Source organism: Rhineura floridana, chromosome 5 (genome assembly GCF_030035675.1).
Source record: "Rhineura floridana isolate rRhiFlo1 chromosome 5, rRhiFlo1.hap2, whole genome shotgun sequence".
Taxonomy (NCBI): domain Eukaryota; kingdom Metazoa; phylum Chordata; class Lepidosauria; order Squamata; family Rhineuridae; genus Rhineura; species Rhineura floridana.
In genome coordinates, this window is record NC_084484.1 from 94,948,397 (window position 1) to 94,968,161 (window position 19,765).

The 19,765-nt window shown below is 45.0% G+C and overlaps 1 protein-coding gene across 1 annotated transcript; it reads right to left on the reverse strand.

Annotated features, from left to right (window-relative positions):
- Positions 1-1,035: 1,035 nt before the first annotated feature.
- CRYAA (crystallin alpha A) lies at positions 1,036-13,737 on the reverse strand. Its single transcript, XM_061629704.1, has 3 exons — positions 13,396-13,737; positions 11,147-11,269; positions 1,036-2,016 (listed from the first exon to the last, which is right to left on the reverse strand). Exons 1-3 carry the CDS (start codon positions 13,735-13,737, stop codon positions 1,807-1,809), a joined length of 675 nt encoding a protein of 224 aa, XP_061485688.1. The 3' UTR covers positions 1,036-1,806.
- Between the last annotated feature and the right edge of the window lie 6,028 nt (positions 13,738-19,765).

A 19,765-nucleotide genomic window follows, 5' to 3' on the forward strand; every position in this document is an offset into this window, starting at 1 on the left:
CCTGCACTAGGACACCTATCCCCATCATTATCTGACCTTTCTGAATGGAAGCATATTAGAGGAAGATTGTGTCAACAAGTTTTCTCCAGCAATTTCCCCACCAATGGGGGGGAGGAGAGAACGAGGAAGATTGTGTGAGACAAATCATAGTTAAAAGACTAATAAACCAGAGGCGCCTAGTTAGTGAGGATGTGGATTAGGTAGCATGCTGACAAACTGCAATCATGTAATTAGATGCTTTAAAGATCAGTTTGTCTTTGCTTACACTATTGAGTTTCTTATGAATCTTGACTGCAAGCAATAAGTATTTCAACATACAGCATTTGTGTTACGCTGTATTCAGCACTGACTCCTAATATTGTTGCCTCCAAATTTTTAAAAAATTAAAATATAATTAAATTAAAGTTAGTTACTTTGTTTCATTATATTTTAGTATGTGGACTAGGAAGAAGAGTATAGATGTATTTCTCTTTTGCAACACACATACCATATATAATACTAGTGATCACAGTTCTCTGAGTGCTGGTCATCAGGTAGCCAAAACGGCATCACTCACGCATAAGACAGAGGTATCAGCAGGTCCGGGAAAATCTCAGTTTTGCAAAAATACACACACAAAATATTTTGTTGCATACCCCACATGCTCTATACTAGTGCATAGCACTTTCTTACTGATAAGGACCAGGAAGAAGCTTAAAGAGCTTTTCCTATTTTGCAGCCTACAAATAACAGGTTTGCAGCAGTTTCCCTTGTTTTTGTCTCATTTTACAACATCAACAATATGTTTCCAATATTTTCTGAAAACTTGAACTGAGTACTGTGTTTATATGAAAGTAAAGAAATTTAAAAGTTGTTTTGGCTTTGTAGTATAGGCTGATATTCTTGAGAGATCCAGAGAGGCAATGCATGTTTCCTCTATTTGTAAAAAGGCAAATGCCTAGGAGGAACAGGGAGAAGGTGGGAGGGAAAAAAAAGGTTGCTTGTTTCACATTTTCTTTATTGACTGCCACTGAGTGAGTCCTCAGATTGCGTGCCAGATATAAGTACAACAGGTGGAGCTATGTTAGAATTACAGCAAGATTAAGGAAGATGGTATGATACACGCAGGCCTAGGGAAAGCTCAGTAGGGATTTGAAGCCTCAGCACTTGTGATGGACCCCAAAGGGGTGCTAGTCCTTACATCAGTAGATGACACACTATAATTGATGTTGTAAATAGCTATGCTTTTTTCCCCTCTTTCAGCTTTGCTGAAAAATGTTACAACCCCTCCAATCACTTTGCAGTGTTTTTTTTTTCTTCCTTTGTTTTTAAAGAGTGTGTGGCACATTTGTTACAAGTACCACCCCCTGTTTCTTCTTCTTCCTCTCACTAATCAGCTTAGCTCTCCCTTCTCTTAACTACTTTAGGATAGAACAAGCCCGTACTGTTGTTTTTGCTGCACCAAACTGCTTCATTAACAATTGATGCATTGAGAGCTAATGCCATCTGGCCAGCCCTGTGTTTGGGGCTTGACAGATGTTATCAAAACTAGCACAGCATCTAGACCATTTCAGCAAATATGTCAGCACGGCTGCAGCACACTTTGCCTTTCGTGTAATCATCCCGACATCACAGTATTTTAGGCTTCAGCTTCAAATTCCTCCAGCTGCTCACTCAGCGTCTCATTCCATCCAAGAGAAAAATCAGAAGTCAGAGAGAGAGAGAGACCCTTCTAGATATTCACTGATACCCATGCAATGGCTCTGTGAATGAGGCCTCTAAGTGGTGTGGCAGCCTGGATGCTTTTTCAGTAGCAACAGGTTCAGCCTAAGAAGAAGGAGCTGAGGCTGGTTTCTCTTCACAGGATACAGGTATGGGTCTCTCACTGTGGCTGGGGTCTGTGTTGGACTGGACCTTAGGAACAGACAAGGTCAGCATGCCATCAGCAGACAGGGAGCAGGTGATGACTGGTTGGTCCACATTGGAAGGGAGGCGGTATCTATGGTGGAACTCACGGGAAATGTACCCACGGTCATCCTGAGAAGAGACCAAAGAAACCAACAGTATTACACGTGTGAAGTACCTGCTTCTGGGTCTCTCTCCAGAAGGCAAGTAATAGGTATAGGCTAGAGATAGGCTGTTTGTGACTCTCCACATATTGCTGGACTACAACTACCACCACCTGTGACCATTAGCCATGCTGGCTAGGGGAGATGGGCATTTATCTGCAAGATTTGTATGCAAGATTTTTAAAACTGCTTACTATTAAAAGAGAAAAATTGAAGCTATGTACAGAAAAGAGAAAGTACATAACATAAAAAATTATAATACCATAAAGACAACATAAAAACAATATGCAGGTGATCAAAATGCTAGAAGTGGACAAAAATAAATAAATAAACTGAACCAATCTGAGAACGCTTGGGTGAAAAAAAAAGTTTCTGGCATATGTGAAAAACCCAAGGTGGTAGGCACCTGCCTTATTTCCAGGGGAAGGCAGAGCCAGCACTACTACAGGGAAGGCACTGTTCTGGGTGATACATGTCAAACTGCAGGGACACGGAACCACCAACTGGGCCTCATCAGAAAACCATAGAGTTGAAATTCAACATGTGGAGGGCCGCTGGCTCCCCACTCCTGGCTTAGATGTATTGAGCCAGTATAATAGAATTATCAACATGGAAATGAACCAATACACATCCAGTCCCCTTTCCTAGATCCACAGGTCCTATATTTAAAGCATTCCCAACACAAGCCTACCTTTCTTTCTTTCTTTAAAACAATGTTAAGATCATTCTACTGCACTTCTGGGCATGTTTGTCCTTCAGAAGAGAGACTGAGGGGAGATATGATAGCACTCTTCAAGTATTTGAAAGGCTATCACACAGAGGAGGACCAGGATCTCTTCTCGATCATCCCAGAGTATAGGACACAGAATAATGGGCTCAAGTTGCAGGAAGCCAGATTTCATCTGAACATCAGGAAAAACGTCCTAACTGTTAGAGCAGTACGACAATGGAACCAATTACCTAAGGAGGTGGTGGGCTCTCCAATCCTGGAGGCATTCAAGAGGCAGTTGATCACCATCTGTCAGGTGTGCTTTAACTTGGATTCCTGCACTGAGCAGAAATGAGTTGGACTCGATGGCCTTATACAGTAGGGCCCCACTTTATGGCGCTTCGCTAATGCGGCTGTCTCAATTAGACATAATTAGACTAAAGCCGCACTTATACGGCGCTTGTTCTGCTTTTACGGCGGTTTTCGGGCGTTGCACGCCATTCTATTCAATGAGTTCTGCTTTTCAGCGGTTTCTGCTTTCTGGTGGGGGTCCCAAACGTAACCCGCCGTATGAGTGGGGCCCTACTGTAGGTCTGTTCTAGCTCTACTATTCTATGATTCTGATTAGGACACTTTCCAAATTTTTAACCTATATCTGCCTTCCGCTAGTTTAAATTCATTCTTCCTTGCCCTGTCTGCTTCACTGGATATGGTGAGCAACTGTTCCCAGACTTCTTTCTGAGAAAACTTAGGCAACCACAGTAAAATGATTTTGAAAGTTATTCTGAGTACAAACTGGCAGTATTAAAATTTTTCAGTGATACAGCCAGTGCCAGCCCAAGACATTGCGCTGTCTGAAGAGGAGCCCAGTGCCCCCACTGGCTCTTCCTAGAGCCAATATTTTTAAAACTTTTGCTGCACCATTCAGACACCAGTTCCTGCCTTCATCTATCCCCCACCCCCGTGTAGCATTGTGCCCGCTGAAGCAGGTTGCTTCAGCCTGCTGTAATCCAGGGCTGGCCCTGTATAAATCCTGCACTGTATGGATTCCATTAAGGGTAATAAAATGCCAAAATTTAAGGTCTGGCTGACACAGGCAGCAGAATGAGGTGATAAAATGGACAGCATCATTTCAGGCCACAGATGGGTAAAAGCCAATGTAGGCCTTGAGGGTATTCCTGACTTTACAGTCTTTGAAGACTTTCCATTTCAGATGTGGTAACTTTCCAAGCCTAAGCCTCTTCACTCCTTCTTGTGTTTTAATATTTCTCATACATGCTAGTTTATCAAAACTCAGTCTTCACAGTTGATTCAGAGCTATTGTCCACTAGGGAATGCTAGCCAATTTCATTCCTATTGACCTTTTACATAGGGCTCATCCAAACGGAGCGGGATAATCCACGTTTTCCATATCCGGTTTGTCATCTGACAGTCCTCACTTTGCCTGTTTGTTCGCTCTTTCCCAATAAAAAACCCCGCTTTTTTTGCGCCCACACACGCAGTGAGAGGACCCATACTTCTTCTCACTTTTTCCCAGCTCCGCCCATAACACTCCCCCCATCAGCCAATTGGTCCGCAAAAATATGACGTATGCTTCTCTCCCCCTTTGCAACGAAGCACAACAAGGCGCATGCGCTTGAACGTACGAGCGTGAAAGTTTGAATTTCCTGATGGTTTGGTAGTAGTGGCTGTAATGGAGTTCCTTGTCGCTCACCCTCTGGAGCAGTGCTGGCCGGGGGTGTGTGTCTCCAGGTGCCCCTGACCATCCAGGGGGATTGTGGGCAGTGCAAGGGATCAGCACTTGTAATCGCCGGGCGAATCCCCCGTGACTAGGGTTGCCAGGTTGGGACCATTCAAAAACCTGAGAAAATGGGGGTGGGCCCTAGTGACGTCACGGGGCGGGCCCTAGTGACGTCACGGGGCGGGCCCTAGTGACATCATGGGGCGGGCCCTAGTGACATCATTAAACGTGATACATTGTATCAACCACAGTTGCTTGGAGCATACCATTAAAAAAAAAATTATCTGATCAGAGATTAAAATAGAAATCTTACCTAAAATAGGGTGTTCCTAGGTCCATCTGAAGTGACAAGGTCATTCTTTCTCACAAGCTTAGGGAGTATGGATGGGAAATGGAATGAATGCCTTCAAGTCGATCCCGACTTATGGTGACCCTATGAATAGGGTTTTCATGGTAAGAGGTATTCAGAGGTGGTTTACCATTGCCTTCCTCTGACTTTGGACACATATACTTTGGACACATAATGAGAAGGCATGATTCATTAGAAAAGACAATAATACTGGGAAAATCAGAAGGGAGTAGAAAAAGAGGAAGACCAAACAAGAGATGGATTGATTCCATAAAGGAAGCCACAGACCTGAACTTGCAAGATCTGAAGAGGGTGGTTTACGACAGATGCTATTGGAGGTCACTGATTCATAGCGTTGCCATAAGTCGTAATCCACTTGAAGGCACATAACACACACATACAATATGAAGAGAGATTCCATTCTATGCTTACATGTAATTAACCTATGAAAGTGATTGTCACATAACGTCTACTAGGATATAAGGGTAGACTTATAGTTGGCTAATAGCATCATTAGGCAGAAGTGAAATCTCCATATTTTTAGAGATGATACAGTACATCTGACTACCAGGCACAAAGGAATCTAGCGGAAAGAGATCATCATGTCATGCTTGAAAAATTCTCATTGTGTCTTCTGGCTGGCAACTATCGAAAGAGAAAGTTCTGAATCAGATGCATCATTGTTCTGATACTGCATGGCAATTTTGTTGGAGTAGTGGAGGAATTGGTCAGAATTTAATAATCAGAATTTGGTGATGCAAGCCATGTTGCATATATGACACCCTGTCTTCTAATGATGAAAGTTTCTTGCTGTTTAATGCTAGAAGAGTAAGAGACATGACATCCCATCCCATCCCATCCTGTGGCTCAGTGCAACATACAGTAAAGTGATGTTAGTTGTGCACCCAGCTATATCATTGCAATGGGCAGTTTGCATCTTGAGTGCTCACCTGGGTTTTTGCTCAACATGTTTCAGATTTTTTTTGGAGGGGAGCAGAATTTGGAAAACATTGTTTCTTGTCACAGAGTTGGGAAAGCAACTTGGGATGTGTAGGAAAAAATAGAAGCAATAATTTAGAGACAGAGGAACCCAAATGTAGAATCCTAGGGAGGAATTTTTGCTGACTGAAGACCTATTTTCTTGAACACCGCTACTTGGATGGGAACTCTACCCAATTCTTTTTCTATTTATTTACTACATTTGTATTTTGCCTTTCCTCCAAGGAGTTCAGGGTGGCATACATGGAGTGACTCAAGTACACCTAGTGAGCTTCACGGCTGAGTGGGGGTTTGAACACTGGTCTATAGTCTACTACTCTAACCACTACATCACACTGGCTCTCTGGTGCTTATAAAAAATTTTACCATGCTGGTTCTGTAATTGCCTATCTGCAGCATGGGCAAGTAAGGGACAAGTATGTTCTGAAGTTGTTACTACAGATGACTGCGTATATGCCTTGGGTTAGCATTACATCTGTTGCTGCTCTGAATAGGAAAGGCCAAATGCTCTTTTGCCACTGAATGACTTAGTGCAAAAGTCACATCTACAGAAGGTGATGGAAAGAGAATGAGTTGGGGGGAATCAAGAAGATACAGATGTATTTCCATGCTTTATAAAACAGTATTCAAGCTTTCTACAGCAGTGGATATGGGCAAAATATACTGGAAGGTCTCAGTTTGTTGACATCACTAAATCCCTTATTCTTTCCCTTGTACAGTATTATCATGTTCCCTGTTTGAGGAATGTGGAATACCAGTCCCAATGGAAATTACCCTGCAATTTTCCAGTTTCCCAATTTTTAGCTTGTGTGCACACATTTTATTTTCTTTGTTTTCTAATCTTTCCAGTCCTTATTAAATGTGAAGTATTTCTGGGTCTGTACTTTCTCCGTATTCTTTCTTAATAGGGACTGGATGAACTGTACAAAGAGATTGTGTTTGGTTTTCTAAGTCAGGCCACCTCTCTTTAGATTACAGGGATAGTTTGCAGAGGCAATGTACCGTTATGTCAAAATTTAATTAAAAATTGAATGATGCAGTGGAATATGAAGCATGTGCTTCCTGATTCTTATTAGGTCTGGAGTCTATGGTGAACCTGCCTTGAAGTAAGTTAAAATAGCACAAAGACACTGCAGGTGCAGCCAGGAACAGAACTCAACTTTTCCTTAACTGATGTTTGAATACTGAGGTGTAGACTTCTAAGCATGGGATGTGGCCTAATGACGCTTTTGCAGGGGAAGGTATAATCCAAGAGCATAACATTTTTTGAGCAGGTGAAGCTTTGTAGGAGAAAATAAATGAAATGGAGAACAAAGAGGCTTCAGATCAGCCTTAAGAGTTTTAAATCTGGATAATGTGCAGAGGCATGTTATTTTGCCTGCACTTGGAAACTAGGCAAAGATGGCAAGAATGAGCCTTTCCATAACTATTTCCTGTGGGTTTTTTGTTTAGTATGTTTATCAAACAAGGAATTTGGGGAGATTGTTCATTGCTTTAGGTAGAAGTGGTGGTCTTAACATGATGGCATACTGTATCTAATGTCTGGCTCTACTTCTGTAAATTAAGAGAGCTGCCTTATAGATAAATACATACCACATTGTCCTTGCCTCAAGAGAGCTCCCAGTCACTAAAGAACAGTGAAGTGGTACAATGAAAGAGAAAATAGGGATTCAGTACAAATGTAGATTGCTTCCATCGTCATGATCTAGAATTCTAACTTCTTGGTCTGCCTTTTCACATTTTTCTGATGAAAGGGAAGTATCCTCAGGATTTTTTTATATTGAGTCCAGTTCAGGCATAGCATCAAGGAGGAGATTTTAAAGTTGTGTAGATCCTCCATAAACTAATGGCTTGTGGATGACTATAAGGACAGCACCATATAAAGGTTTGGTAGTCAAGCTTGAACAAATCGGAGTTTCTGTTTGGTTATTTTACCCTCCCAACTGTGATTTCAACATTCAGATTAAAACAAGCTTTGGAAACTTTCTTTAAGCAAAGCTCAGAGATTTGCTATTGATAATGGCAGGGGTAGTAAGATCTAAGAAATTCTCTCTCTCTCTCCAGCCTGTCTCTCTTTCTCTCCAGCCAGCCTCTCTCTCTTTCTCTCTCTCTCTCTCCAGCCTCTCTCTCTCTCTCTCTCCAGCCTCTCGCTCTCTCTCCAGCCTCTCTCGCTCTCTCTCCAGCCTCTCTATCTCTCTCTCCAGCCTCTCTATCTCTCTCTTCAGCCTCTCTCTCTCTCTCTCCAGCCTCTCTATCTCTCTCTCCAGCCTCTCTATCTCTCCTGCTCAGGCTGCCAGGCCGCATGGGCCCCGTCTCGGCAGCGGTTGCTAGGAGATGGCTTCCGAGCGGCCTGCAAGCCTCAGCAGGAGTGGAGGCCGGCCAGGGCCGGCTCCTTCTTAGCCCCGGAGCCGGTTCCCCTGCTCCGGAAAGGACAGCCGGCCCGGCGGCTTCACCCCTCCTGCTGTGGGTGCCACTGGGCGGCAGCGGCCGCGATGGGGCTCAGCAGTCTCTGGCTCGGGGGGCCCATTGTGGCCGCTGCCGCCCAGCGGCACCCACAGCAGGAGAGGTGAAGCAGCCGGCCGTCCTTTCTGGAGCAGGGGAACTGGCTCCGGGCCGGGGCTAAGAAGGAGCCGGCCCAGCCTGGCCTCCACTCCACTGCCACCGCCTCTTCACGGGCTCCTGCTGAGGCTGCCAGGCCGCTGCTGCTAGGGGGGGTCGCTGAAGGGGCGGCGGCTGGACGGAGCCCATGTCGTCGTGGCAAACGCGGGCCAGGAGGCTGCCCTCGCTCAGCCAGGCAGCTGCAGGCTCCACGTCCAGCAGCACCCTCACCTGCAATTGTGTGTGGGCGCTGGGCGGTGGCTGCTGCTGCAGCTGCGGCTGTGTGCTGGGGGGGTCCCTGCAGGGGTGGCGGCTGCTCAAGTCCATGCTCTCCAGTGGTCCCTGCCTGACTGACAGGGTGGGAAGGAGGCCAGCCACAGCCCAATGTATGCGTGTGTCAATCACACATGCGTGGCTGAGGGGGCCAATGAAAAGCCGGAGATCTCCCTGTTTAAACAAAGTATTGCTGGAGGCCAGAGACGGCCCCCTTTTGCCGGAGACTCCGGCAGAAAACCGGAGACCTGGCAACTCTACCCGTGACCTTTGGGCTCATTCACTGCAGGGTTCAGCCCCGACGGTTATGCGGCTCAGTGGCAGGAATGCTGCCCCTGAGGGAAGCAAACAGCCCCCCCATGGGTGGCCGCTCTTGGCTCGGGCAGGGAATGCAGGCAAACAGCCCCGCGTGCTGCTGTGTCAATCTGCGCTGAAGCGACCAGCACAGGCTTTGCGGTGTTCCCTCTGATAAAAGAAACATGCAAACCACTTATATGCCTATAATTCCTGAATTTTTGTTTGTTTGTATTCGCGATATTTCGCAAAACTGACTGTATGCTTTTCTACCTTTAACATTTCTGGAGATACACATGATTGCAATTCCACTTATTTCTCCAGAACAGCAAGTAACGATGTGTCATGTCTAGGAAGGTAGACCACCAGTCTCTATGGTTGCAGGTGGCTGAGATGCTCTAGCAAACCACTTATATGTCAATAATTCCTGTGGGTTTTTTGCTTGTATTTGCAATATTTTGCAAAAGCGACTGTATGCTTTTCAGCTTAGCTGGGCTGCCGAGAACCTGCAGGCTGTGGTTGAAATTGACAAGACTCAAAGAGAGTAGCCTTGCAGGCAGAAAAGCGAAATTGACCAAGGGTGTGTGAGTGTCTCCAAGAGGAAGGCCTCTATTTCTCTTCTCCCCCCCCCTCTCCCTCGACTCTGGATGCCTGGAAGCAAAGACCAATACGTTCAAGAAGGGCATTTGATGCGGGGGGTGAGGGGTGGGAGGTGGAGGTTAGGCAAAGATAAATATTTTCTCCCTTGAAAAAGTTTACAAACCACAATTGCAGATCTTACCCTGAGCTGCTGCCCAGTTTGCAGGCTGGCTAAAAATTAACCGTTGTTGCTGCTTCTGTGCAAATGTGCTTTTTTGCATCTGATCAGCAGAGGTTGCAGGGGGCCCCCCAACACCACACCATTGCTCTGATAGATTCCTTTTTCCCGGGCTTTCCCCAGACATTCGCGCACATGTGCAACAGTGGAAATACGTGATTGGCTGAGAATGAGGGAAGGGATATGGGGAACCACCCAAGAACCGCCCATCAGCTGTAAAGTCCGCGGTATTGCATCCGAGCGCCTGAAGGTACAGTGGATGATTCCCAGTTTAAAAAAGTAAATCACATGATCTGCGGTATTGCAGGAACGGATTTAACTGTGCGAAAATGCGCAAAAGCGCTCGGCGTCATATGGACGACCGAAAAAGAATGAAAACACAAAGCGATCATGTCACACATTTTACAGTCGTCTGGATGAGCCCAGACCTAGTGTACCACCTAAAATTTATCTCCAGCTTTGATCATTTAATTTGTTTTTGTTTTTTACTTCTGTTCTGTCCCTCACAGAGCTACAATTTCCAGAGTTCGCTGGGAAGGACTGATTGTTAGACCACTATGGGTATTGTAGCTCCGTATGGGGTATAAGGGTCTCTGAACATCTCTCAATACCCTAAATAAACTACCATTCCTAGGACTCTTTGGGGGATGCCATGACTGTTTTAAATGTTTAGAGTGGATGTGGCCTAAGTCTGTAAGTCTCCATCAGCCAAGCAATCCTTTCTCTCCACCTCTCCAACCCCCAGGTCCTGTTTAATATCAAGCCTGATGAAGGTTTGTAAAGAACTTGAAAGCTTACTCACTATTTTGTGGCATTTAATTTGGTTTTAACAAAAGTAAACGGTACATTTTGTATAGTTTTACCAGCACAGCTATCTATGCTCTTTCAGAGCTATTAAAACACAGACCTTTTCTTAGAGCTTCATATTACATTATTTCCAGAGCTTGGAAAAGTTACTTTTTTTGAACTACAACTCCCATCAGCCCAATCCAGTGGCCATGCTGGCTGGGGCTGATGGGAGTTGTAGTTCAAAAAAGTAACTTTTCCAAGCTCTGATTATTTCTGTTCTTATAGATCATTACCCAATAAAGGCCACTGTCATCTGAATGCTAAGGAGTACATGATGAAATAAAAGGTTAAAAAGAAAAAGAAAAAACCTAGGCATAACAGTATCACCAAACCCTATATGTGATCTTTCCTAGAGCAGATAAATACAAAACACCTCTGAGCTAATTACAGCAATTAATACTAAGTAAAAGATAGATAGATATATATATAGTTTCAGCAGAGTAATTAGTACTTTGTCCTTTCTCCTTACCTGTCTCTCACTGTGTTTGCCATGAATTTCCACAAAGTCTTCAATGACCTTCACACTCAAATCTTCAGGGGAGAAATGTTTTACATCCAAAAAGATTGTAAACTTGTCCTTGTTAAATCTTACCTATAGTTGAAATAACAAAAAATAAAAATGGAGATGGACTGCCTTCAAGTCGATTCTGACTTATGGCTACCCTACGAATAGGGTTTTCATGGTAAGCAGTATTCAGAGGGCGTTTACCATTGCCTTCCTCTGAGGCTGAGGGCTCATCCAGACGACTGTAAAATGTGCGACACGCCCGCTATGTGTGTTCATGATTTTTCGGTCGTCCTGATGACGTCGCGCGCAAAAGCGTTTTTTCGCGCGGTTAAATCCGCTTTCTCACAACTGCGGAAAATGTGATAATCTTTTTAAAAGCGTGAATCATCCACGGTTCCTTCGGCCGCTCGGATGCAATACCGCGGATTTAAGAGATGACGCTGTTACATGGGCGGTCTTGGGGCGGTTCCCCAGTCCCCCTCCTCTTTTCCAGCCAATCCCATCCTTTGCACGTTTGCGCTTGTGTGGAAACGTCTCCTGGAAAAGCCCGGGAAAAAATGGCCAATCAGTGCTGTTGGATATACTGCGCAGGTGCGGAAATGCAGGTTTGCGCAGAAGCAGGAAGTCATTGTATGGTTTTGTAGTGGAAAAAGAAGCGTTTGCCCGCCATCGCGCATTTGTGCACTTTCGAAGGCACCGCTCCGGCCATCGATCATCCTGATGCCGCCTGCTTTGTGGATGGTGTTGTGTTGTGCAGCTCTCAGGTAAGACAAGTTCCTCGGCTGTTGCGTGCCCCTCCTTTGCGCTGAACCGCCACCACCCTTTCCTGGGTCAATGGCTGGCCCGCCTGCTGCATCCCTCCATTGTTGGTGGCTGCTGTTCATTGCTGTTGATTTGCCCCTGTACCCTTGTAAAGTTAGCTCACTGCACAGCAAATAGCTGCAAACCCATCCCGCTTAGATGTAGCCATGCAGTCTCGCCAGCAGCTTTTCCCCTCTCCGCTCATCCGCTGTGAAGCGGGTGTGCGTGACTTTTTTAGGCGGGAGGTTCGAATGCCCTGCTGTGGCTTCCTTGTGCTGCCTGCCGCCCGCTCATCAGCTGTGCAGCACGTTTACAGGCAGCGCTTGCTGGCTTATTCTGGGCGGGAGGATTGAAAGCGATGAAGAATGTGGGGGGGACCCAACTCTGCATTTCCCCCGTGGCCCCGTGCGGCGGCCAAGGGAAGGCCTGCCCGTTGGATGTTCCCCTTTGATCCTGCCCTAGAATTCCAAAGTTTGGGGGGGGACGTGCTAGGGGCAGCGATTGGTGCTGGTGGTCTCCAGGTTTCATAACCGGAGGGCAATGCAGCAGTTTTTAACACCGCTGCACACGTGGACGAACCCCTTGCAAGTGCTTTCGTGGTCACTTTCCATGTTAACCACAGACAGTGCTTGTTTACTGCCCGTGCTTTTTGTAAAGCCGCCGCAGACGTGGGCCATGCACTTGCAAGTATTTTCATGGTCAGTTTTCTGCCCATGCTTTGTGCCTCTCCCATGGTTAATGCACCTTTGCCATCTGCTTTGGCAAGCCATTGCGAGCAGTGGTAGTTTGGAAGCAGACTCTTCTAAACAGCTAATACGGCCGCTTAGATACGGTTGGCATGAGGAGGAGGTTGCTCCATGGAACACACACACAAACTGCTGCCCCTGCAAGTAATGGCAGATAGACGTGCTAGGGGCGTGTTTAACAACTACTCCAATGCTGTACAGGTTGTGTATATGTTACTCCTGTACATATATATGTATAGGGGTCTACATCCATTTATCGACTGATAGATACATAGATGCACAGATAGGTAGATGGTCGGGTAGAGAGATAGAGAGGGGGAGAGAGAGAGAGAGAGAGAGAGAGAGAGAGAGAGGGAGGACACAGACATATTTATGTGTTTATTTTTCAGCCTTGAACATTTCCTGCATACTTCTGCGCTTGGCCTACGCAGCACTTCCTGCAGGGCCAGCAGTGTCACCCCAGAAGCCCCTGCACAGGCAAAGGAACAGAAGAGAAAGGATGGAACCGCCAGGAGTACGCTCCCATCAGGTTGAGGCCCATGAACGTGCCAGTGGCGCCAGAGGTCCCAGCTGGCGTGCCTGCGAGGTCATGGACTTGCTGGACATTTGGGGCGAATTGAAGGTGCAAGGACTGTTGAGGAGCAGCCCCCGCAACATGGATACCTTTGAAGGCGTTGCGCAACAGATGGTGATTAGAGGCCACGGCTGAACGGCCACGGAGTGCAGAAACAAGACCAAGGTGATGAGAGCGGAGTACAGAAGGGTAGTAGCGCACAACTCAAAATCCGGCAACAGCAGGACCACATGCCCATACTTTGAGCAACTGCACAACATTCTGCAAGGGGCTGCCAGCGTGACTCCGCTACGAGTGGCAAGAAGTCTGCATGTGCGCAACAGCAATGACGCTCCCCAGACTCCATCCTCTAGCAAGACCTGCACGGAAACAACACCTTTGCCACCAGCAGTCCACGTGGGATCATCGAGGCAAAGTGAATCGACCACCATAAACAGAAGTGACCTCGAGGAATGTGGACTGTTGGGTGAGTCATCACCAGCTTCTCCTGAGGCAAACACTCAGACTGGTGACAGCAAGGATGAGTGGAGGCAACGATGTATTGAAAACCACAAATGCTGTACACTGAGGTTGCTTGCTGGATGCTCTTACTTTCATACTGAAGACTTTTCTTCGTGGGTTTCTTGTCTGTATTCAACTGCCGATGTAGAGGAGAATTGCCCAGAATCGGACACAGTTCATACAATTTGGGGCAATTTCCCCCTCTCTCAGCAGTCCCCTGCACCCCATCATACATTGTTAACTAGGGGGCCCTGTGATGTTCCTATATTAATGTATATATGGTAAGTGTTGGTTGTTTAGAAGATACATGGTAAGTGGAGTGAAAGAGGAGGGGGAGTGAATGGGCAGTAGAATGCTAGATGATTGGCTGAGTGTTTAAAATGGCTAAACGTATAAAAGGAAGAGTGAGAGTGGAATCTGGGGGAGAAGAGAAAGAGTGGGTTGCTTGGTGGGGTCGGAGAGAGTTGTTTGCCAGGAGAGAGTGGAGAAGGAGGGGGGTGGAGTTCGGATTAGTATTGAGTAAAACCATATGCTTATGTGCCTTAAGAAGAAATCTTGTTAATCTTGTTAGCTTTGTTATCTTTAATAAATACTTAATTTGGTTTACCAAAGGCCTGATCCTTGGCTGGGGTTTCACAGACCAGAAGGCAGGGTAAGGTAATGACCAAGGCTGAAGGGGAACTGTAACAAATGGTGGCAGCGGTGAAGAGAATAACAATACCAGTATTCAGAGTCTCTGGGAATACTAGTATTAGGACGTGACTGGTGGTTGCCTAGCAGGGGGATCTGTTGAGATCTGTGCTAGAGTGGGGAGAGAAACAATAAAAAAGGACAGTCCGGACTGGTGGAGTCCCTGGTGGTGCCTAGAGACAGGCAGTAACCACGCGCAGGTAGGAACCTGACAGGGAGAGCCAGGGAAGGGCGTCACAGGCCCCACCTGCCAGAAGACTTTTTGGGAGGTGCAGGTGGCTTTGAGAAGGATGAGAAACATTTTTTTTAACTTCCTGATATCCTAGAATCCAAGTCATTGTTTCAATAGAACTTGATCAAAACAGCTAAGGGCTCGTTCACATGGCAACTTACTGTGTGAACGAGCCCTTAGCTGTGAGATTGGTGCTACTTGCATCCGCATTTAATTTGCATGGTTCACATGACGTTGCAGGCAATCAGCAGCTATCATACAGTTTTCCCATATCATCCCAATCCAATTCTAATGCGAAAAGGAAAGGAAAAAAGTCTCAGCTTCACTGCGTTCCTCCATGTAGGCGCTTTGCCTCTATGTTTTTTTAGTGGGTGGGCTGTCTTGTGCCCCATTCCCAGCTCCCTCTCTCTGCTGCCTACAAAAGCTAAGGCAGCTGCTACCTACTTTACCTTTCACTCAGTCCCCCCTTTATTCAGTCTCATATAGTTTCATGTCAATTGCACCCCCACTCTCTCTTGGTTGAAGCTAGAGAGGCGTGCAACTGACAAGAAACAATGAAACAGAGAGAAAAAACCCTCCCCTTCTCCATTAGCAATATCAATATTCCAGAGGGAGCAAACATGTAAACATAGGGGCGGGGCCACAGGGAAACAGCAATACTAAACCTTTCCAGAGGAATGCCTACTTGTGTGAAAGGAAAACAGTGGATTTGGAGATAGGAAGTGTGAACCTTGCAAATCTATCGGGATGGCAAAAGCTGTGTCTTTACTGCAAAGTTCAGCTCCTGTGTGAATGAGCCCTAATTTTAGTTGGGCTGGGACTATTTAGAACTGATTAAGTTCCGTGGGACCAATTCACCTCTGATCTGGAAGGCCTTGTCTTGACTGATCTCAGTTTGGGCAGCTGTTTCCCCATCAGGAACATCCTAAGAACAGAAAAGTCCAAATAATAATGTGAAACAAATCTATGAGGTGGAAAAATTTTTCCCTTCTCTTCCTTGTCTCCTCCCTAGTTGCCATGTAAGGCTTAACTGACACACCAGTTGGGAAGTTAGACAATAACTTTATTATATCTCTGTTAAGCAAGAACAGAACAGAGACAGGATGCCTGGATGTAATTAAGTCCAGTGCCATCTAGTGATTAAACTATGTAATTACAGTAACAAACACTGAAATTTAGACTTGCTATACTCTCTATGGGGCATGGATTTTTTTTTAACTTATGCTGCCCTGTAAAGTGCTGTGCGCACTAATAGTGCTGTATTAATAAGATACTCACTGGCCAGTGTCTAATTGTTTGAGCTGCAACTCATCACATTTGTAATGAGATCTAATTTTAAATTGATCAGTTCCACTGTGTACTGTGGAGTGTCAGGTGAGAAATTGCTGGATGTTAAGCCAATGGTCAGTGTGGGGTTTTCTATCTATCTATCTATCTATCTATCTATCTATCTATCTATCTATCTATCTATCTATCTATCTATCTATCTATCTATCTATCTATCTATCTATCTATCTATCTATCTATCTATCACAGTTATATCCCACTTTTCCTCCAAGGAGCTCAAGGTGGCTTATATAGGTGGTTCTCCCCCTCCTGATTTTATCCTCACAACAACTCTGCGAGAAGTGACTGGCCCAAGATCAGCAAATGAACTTCATGGCCAAGCAGGGATTTGAACCCTGGTCTCCTAGGTCCCAGTCCAACACTAAACACCACACCACACCGGCTCCGTTATCTTCTTGTGTTACCTGCTATCACAAAGAGCCTTATTGGATGAGACCAAAGACCCATCTGGTCCAGCATTCTATTTGCTATAGCAGCTGACCAGATGGCTTTGGGAAGCCCACAATCAGGGCCTGCTGTTTTTAAGGGCAGTTGCCTGAGTTCTAATCTTGTCTGGGTTCCTGCCCTTAGCACCATACAATTTTACCTTCCTGTATCTCCTTCTTCCATATTTAAAATTGGTGGGGGTTCATTTTATTGCGGCATGTGCTTGAATTTGGAGCAGCTTTTCCATTTTAGCTATATGATGGACAAGCTAAATATCAGCTCTCTTTATACAAAGGCAGATATTTATTTTAATGAAAGGATTTATAAAATGTCAACAGTCAGCCTGGGCCCAGCCAAAGGGGCTTAAAAAGTTACTAGCAATCCCTTTTTTCCACCTCAGAGCCCATGTCCTGAATACTGAGCAAATCCCATCAGTGCTTGGGGAGTATAATATCATTGTCGTCAAATCAATGGTGAATGTACATGGTGTTAATCCTTGGCACTTATTCAACTAAGCTCAGCAAGTTTTAGCAGCACAATACACTTCATGTCTTCATCAATGGATTTATATGGTGAATGAAATGCTCAACACCCTAGTCCATGGACCTTCAGGACAGTAGGAATGGGAAGCAGCAAAATTAGATGGCTAGTGTTATTAATTGGGAAGAGGTCTGTCCTTTCACCGCAAGAATAAGGCATAAGGGGCTAAAGTTAAGCACCCTCATGCCCTTCCACGAAGGAACTGTGTAATGGGATGAACAACACAAAATGATCTCTATTCCCACTGGCAGCCTTACGGGATGTAGGGCTTACTGTGAACAGGATAAAGGTCATACTATTCCCCTCCCTCTTTGGACTAATTCCCAACCATTTCCTAAATTGTTAGCACTGTAGTAAGGGCAGTATGACCCCAGAATCAGAGTGCTATATGACATAGGCACTATATGCACCACTTTACCATCAAACCAGTCTAACCAGAGAGAACCAGGGAATGTTCATAACAATGAGAAGATGATGCACAAAGAGTTGAAACTTTGATCTTACACACTTGTGCCAGTATATTTGTGCCCATGTCATGATGGATGATGATCACTGCCAACTATGTCTTGTTTGATATAGTCCATAAAGCCCCTCTCAAGCACTTATTTGCTGTTCCAGGAAGTCTGATTTGAGCTGTGAAGCACAAAGACATACAGCTTATATTCTGAAGAAAGTCTAAACTTGGTACAATCACACTCTGGAGCCTCCATTCCCCAGCATGTTTCTGGAAGGTCAAAAATTCCAGCAAGGGAAGCAAGTGGGCAAAAGACAACATGTGCAATGAAAGGCTCTGCTTTTTTCACCTCCGTCCCCAACAAAATAATTCCCCTTGAAAACAGCTCTGCAACTGCTATTGTATGCTGCGAATGTTGTTACAAGGCCTTTGACATGGCTGCTTCTAAATACAGAATCACAGCAAAACTTTCCCCTTTATTATCTCCACAAACTGTAGCACAAGCAGTGCGTCCAGTGTGTATACAACACAGCAGAAGCAATGTGCGGTCTTCAGCTGAAATCACAGCATTCTCCACATCCATCTAGCCTATCTTCCCATGGATGATGAACTGGAAAGGGCGGCTTTCTCTTCTGTGAAACATTAAGAACCAACATCCCACATGGTGGGAAGATTTGTAAGCCCTGCCCCTTTCTTTTTGTCTACAGTAGACAAAACCTATGCAACTTGTCCTTGTGGCATACTTTATACAGCTCGATCTGAATATACAGTATGAAAGATGAAGTGGCTTTAGTCATGAATTATATGCACAAATACAGGGTGCATTGCATTCCCCATAAAGGGACTTAATAATGTCAAGGGCAGAAATTCATACATCTCCACAGTTTGACAGATGTGCTCCCAATTCAAGCATACATTTCTGCATAGGCAGAGATACATAAGTTCCCACATCAGACGTGATTATGCATAAATATAGAAAGTGTGATTCATTTATGTTTTCTGTATTCACACATCTCATAAATGTCCCACCTACTTGTTAAAGCAGGAGTAGCCAATGTGGTGCCCTCTAGATGTTGTTGGACTACAAGTCCTATCATCCCTGACCCTTGTCCATACTGGCTGGGGCTGATGGGAGTTGTAGTCCAGCAACATCTGGAGGACACCAGTATGTTGGCTATCCCTGCATTAAATTTCAGTTTCTGGTCCAACAGCTTGATGGAAAATGGACTGCCTTCAAGTCAATTTATTTATTTATTATTTCGACTTATGGCAACCCTATGAATAGGGTTTTCATGGTAGACGGTATTCAGAGGTGGTTTACCATTGCCTTCCTCTGAGGCTGAGAGGCAGTGACTGGCCCAAGGTCACCCAGTGAGCTTCATGGCTGTGTGGGGATTCGAACCCTAGACAGCTTATATAATAGCTCCTACTGATATGCTCAGAAACACATAACAAAGTGTGAGAGAAGATTCCATGTGGTGACATACAGAACTGCTAAGGGATGCCTGAGGATTAACAAGTTGTTTTGGAGCACAACGTAACAGTGTCTGATGAGTATGTGTAGAAAGAACTCTGTAACTGCCTCCTTCAAACACCTTGATTCTCTGCAACATTTCTGAACCTGCTCTGAAATCCCACGATTAAAATAAAAACCTGAACCATTACCAGCATTCCTAACTGGAGGTCCAGTCCATGGGTTTTCTTGGTCACTCATTCATGATCAAGTACTGTATAATGAAGCATCTGGGGGCATAGTCAGAACTGGAAATTGCACTGAATCAGACTGACAGGGGAACAAAACAGCCCCCTTTGTAGGTCTCAAGGGAAGTAATGGATACTGATTGCAGGGAGAAGTGATTGCAGGTGACAATTGTGGAATAAAGGAATAAAATGAGAGTGTAGACTGAGAATCTTGTTAAATGTCAAGCAGAGGGAAGTAGGAGTGACCAGAACGATTTTATTTTGTCTTTCAGCTACACTGCACAATGCAAAAAAAAAAAAAAAGTCTGCCAAAAAACCAAGCAAGCAAGCAAGCAAACAAACAAACAAAAACCCTATTTGGTGGAAGGAGAATGGAGCTGAACATGTCTGCCTATCTCATTATGCTAAAAAGCAGCATGACCAGGTCAATAATGGCTTTGAGGTGATCTGTGTCAGAACAACTGCTCAATAATTCAGCCCTCTTCATAAAAAATATTTATTAAAAATATTTATATACCATCCCACACTCAAAACAGTACCTAGACAGTGTACAACATCAGCATAAAAC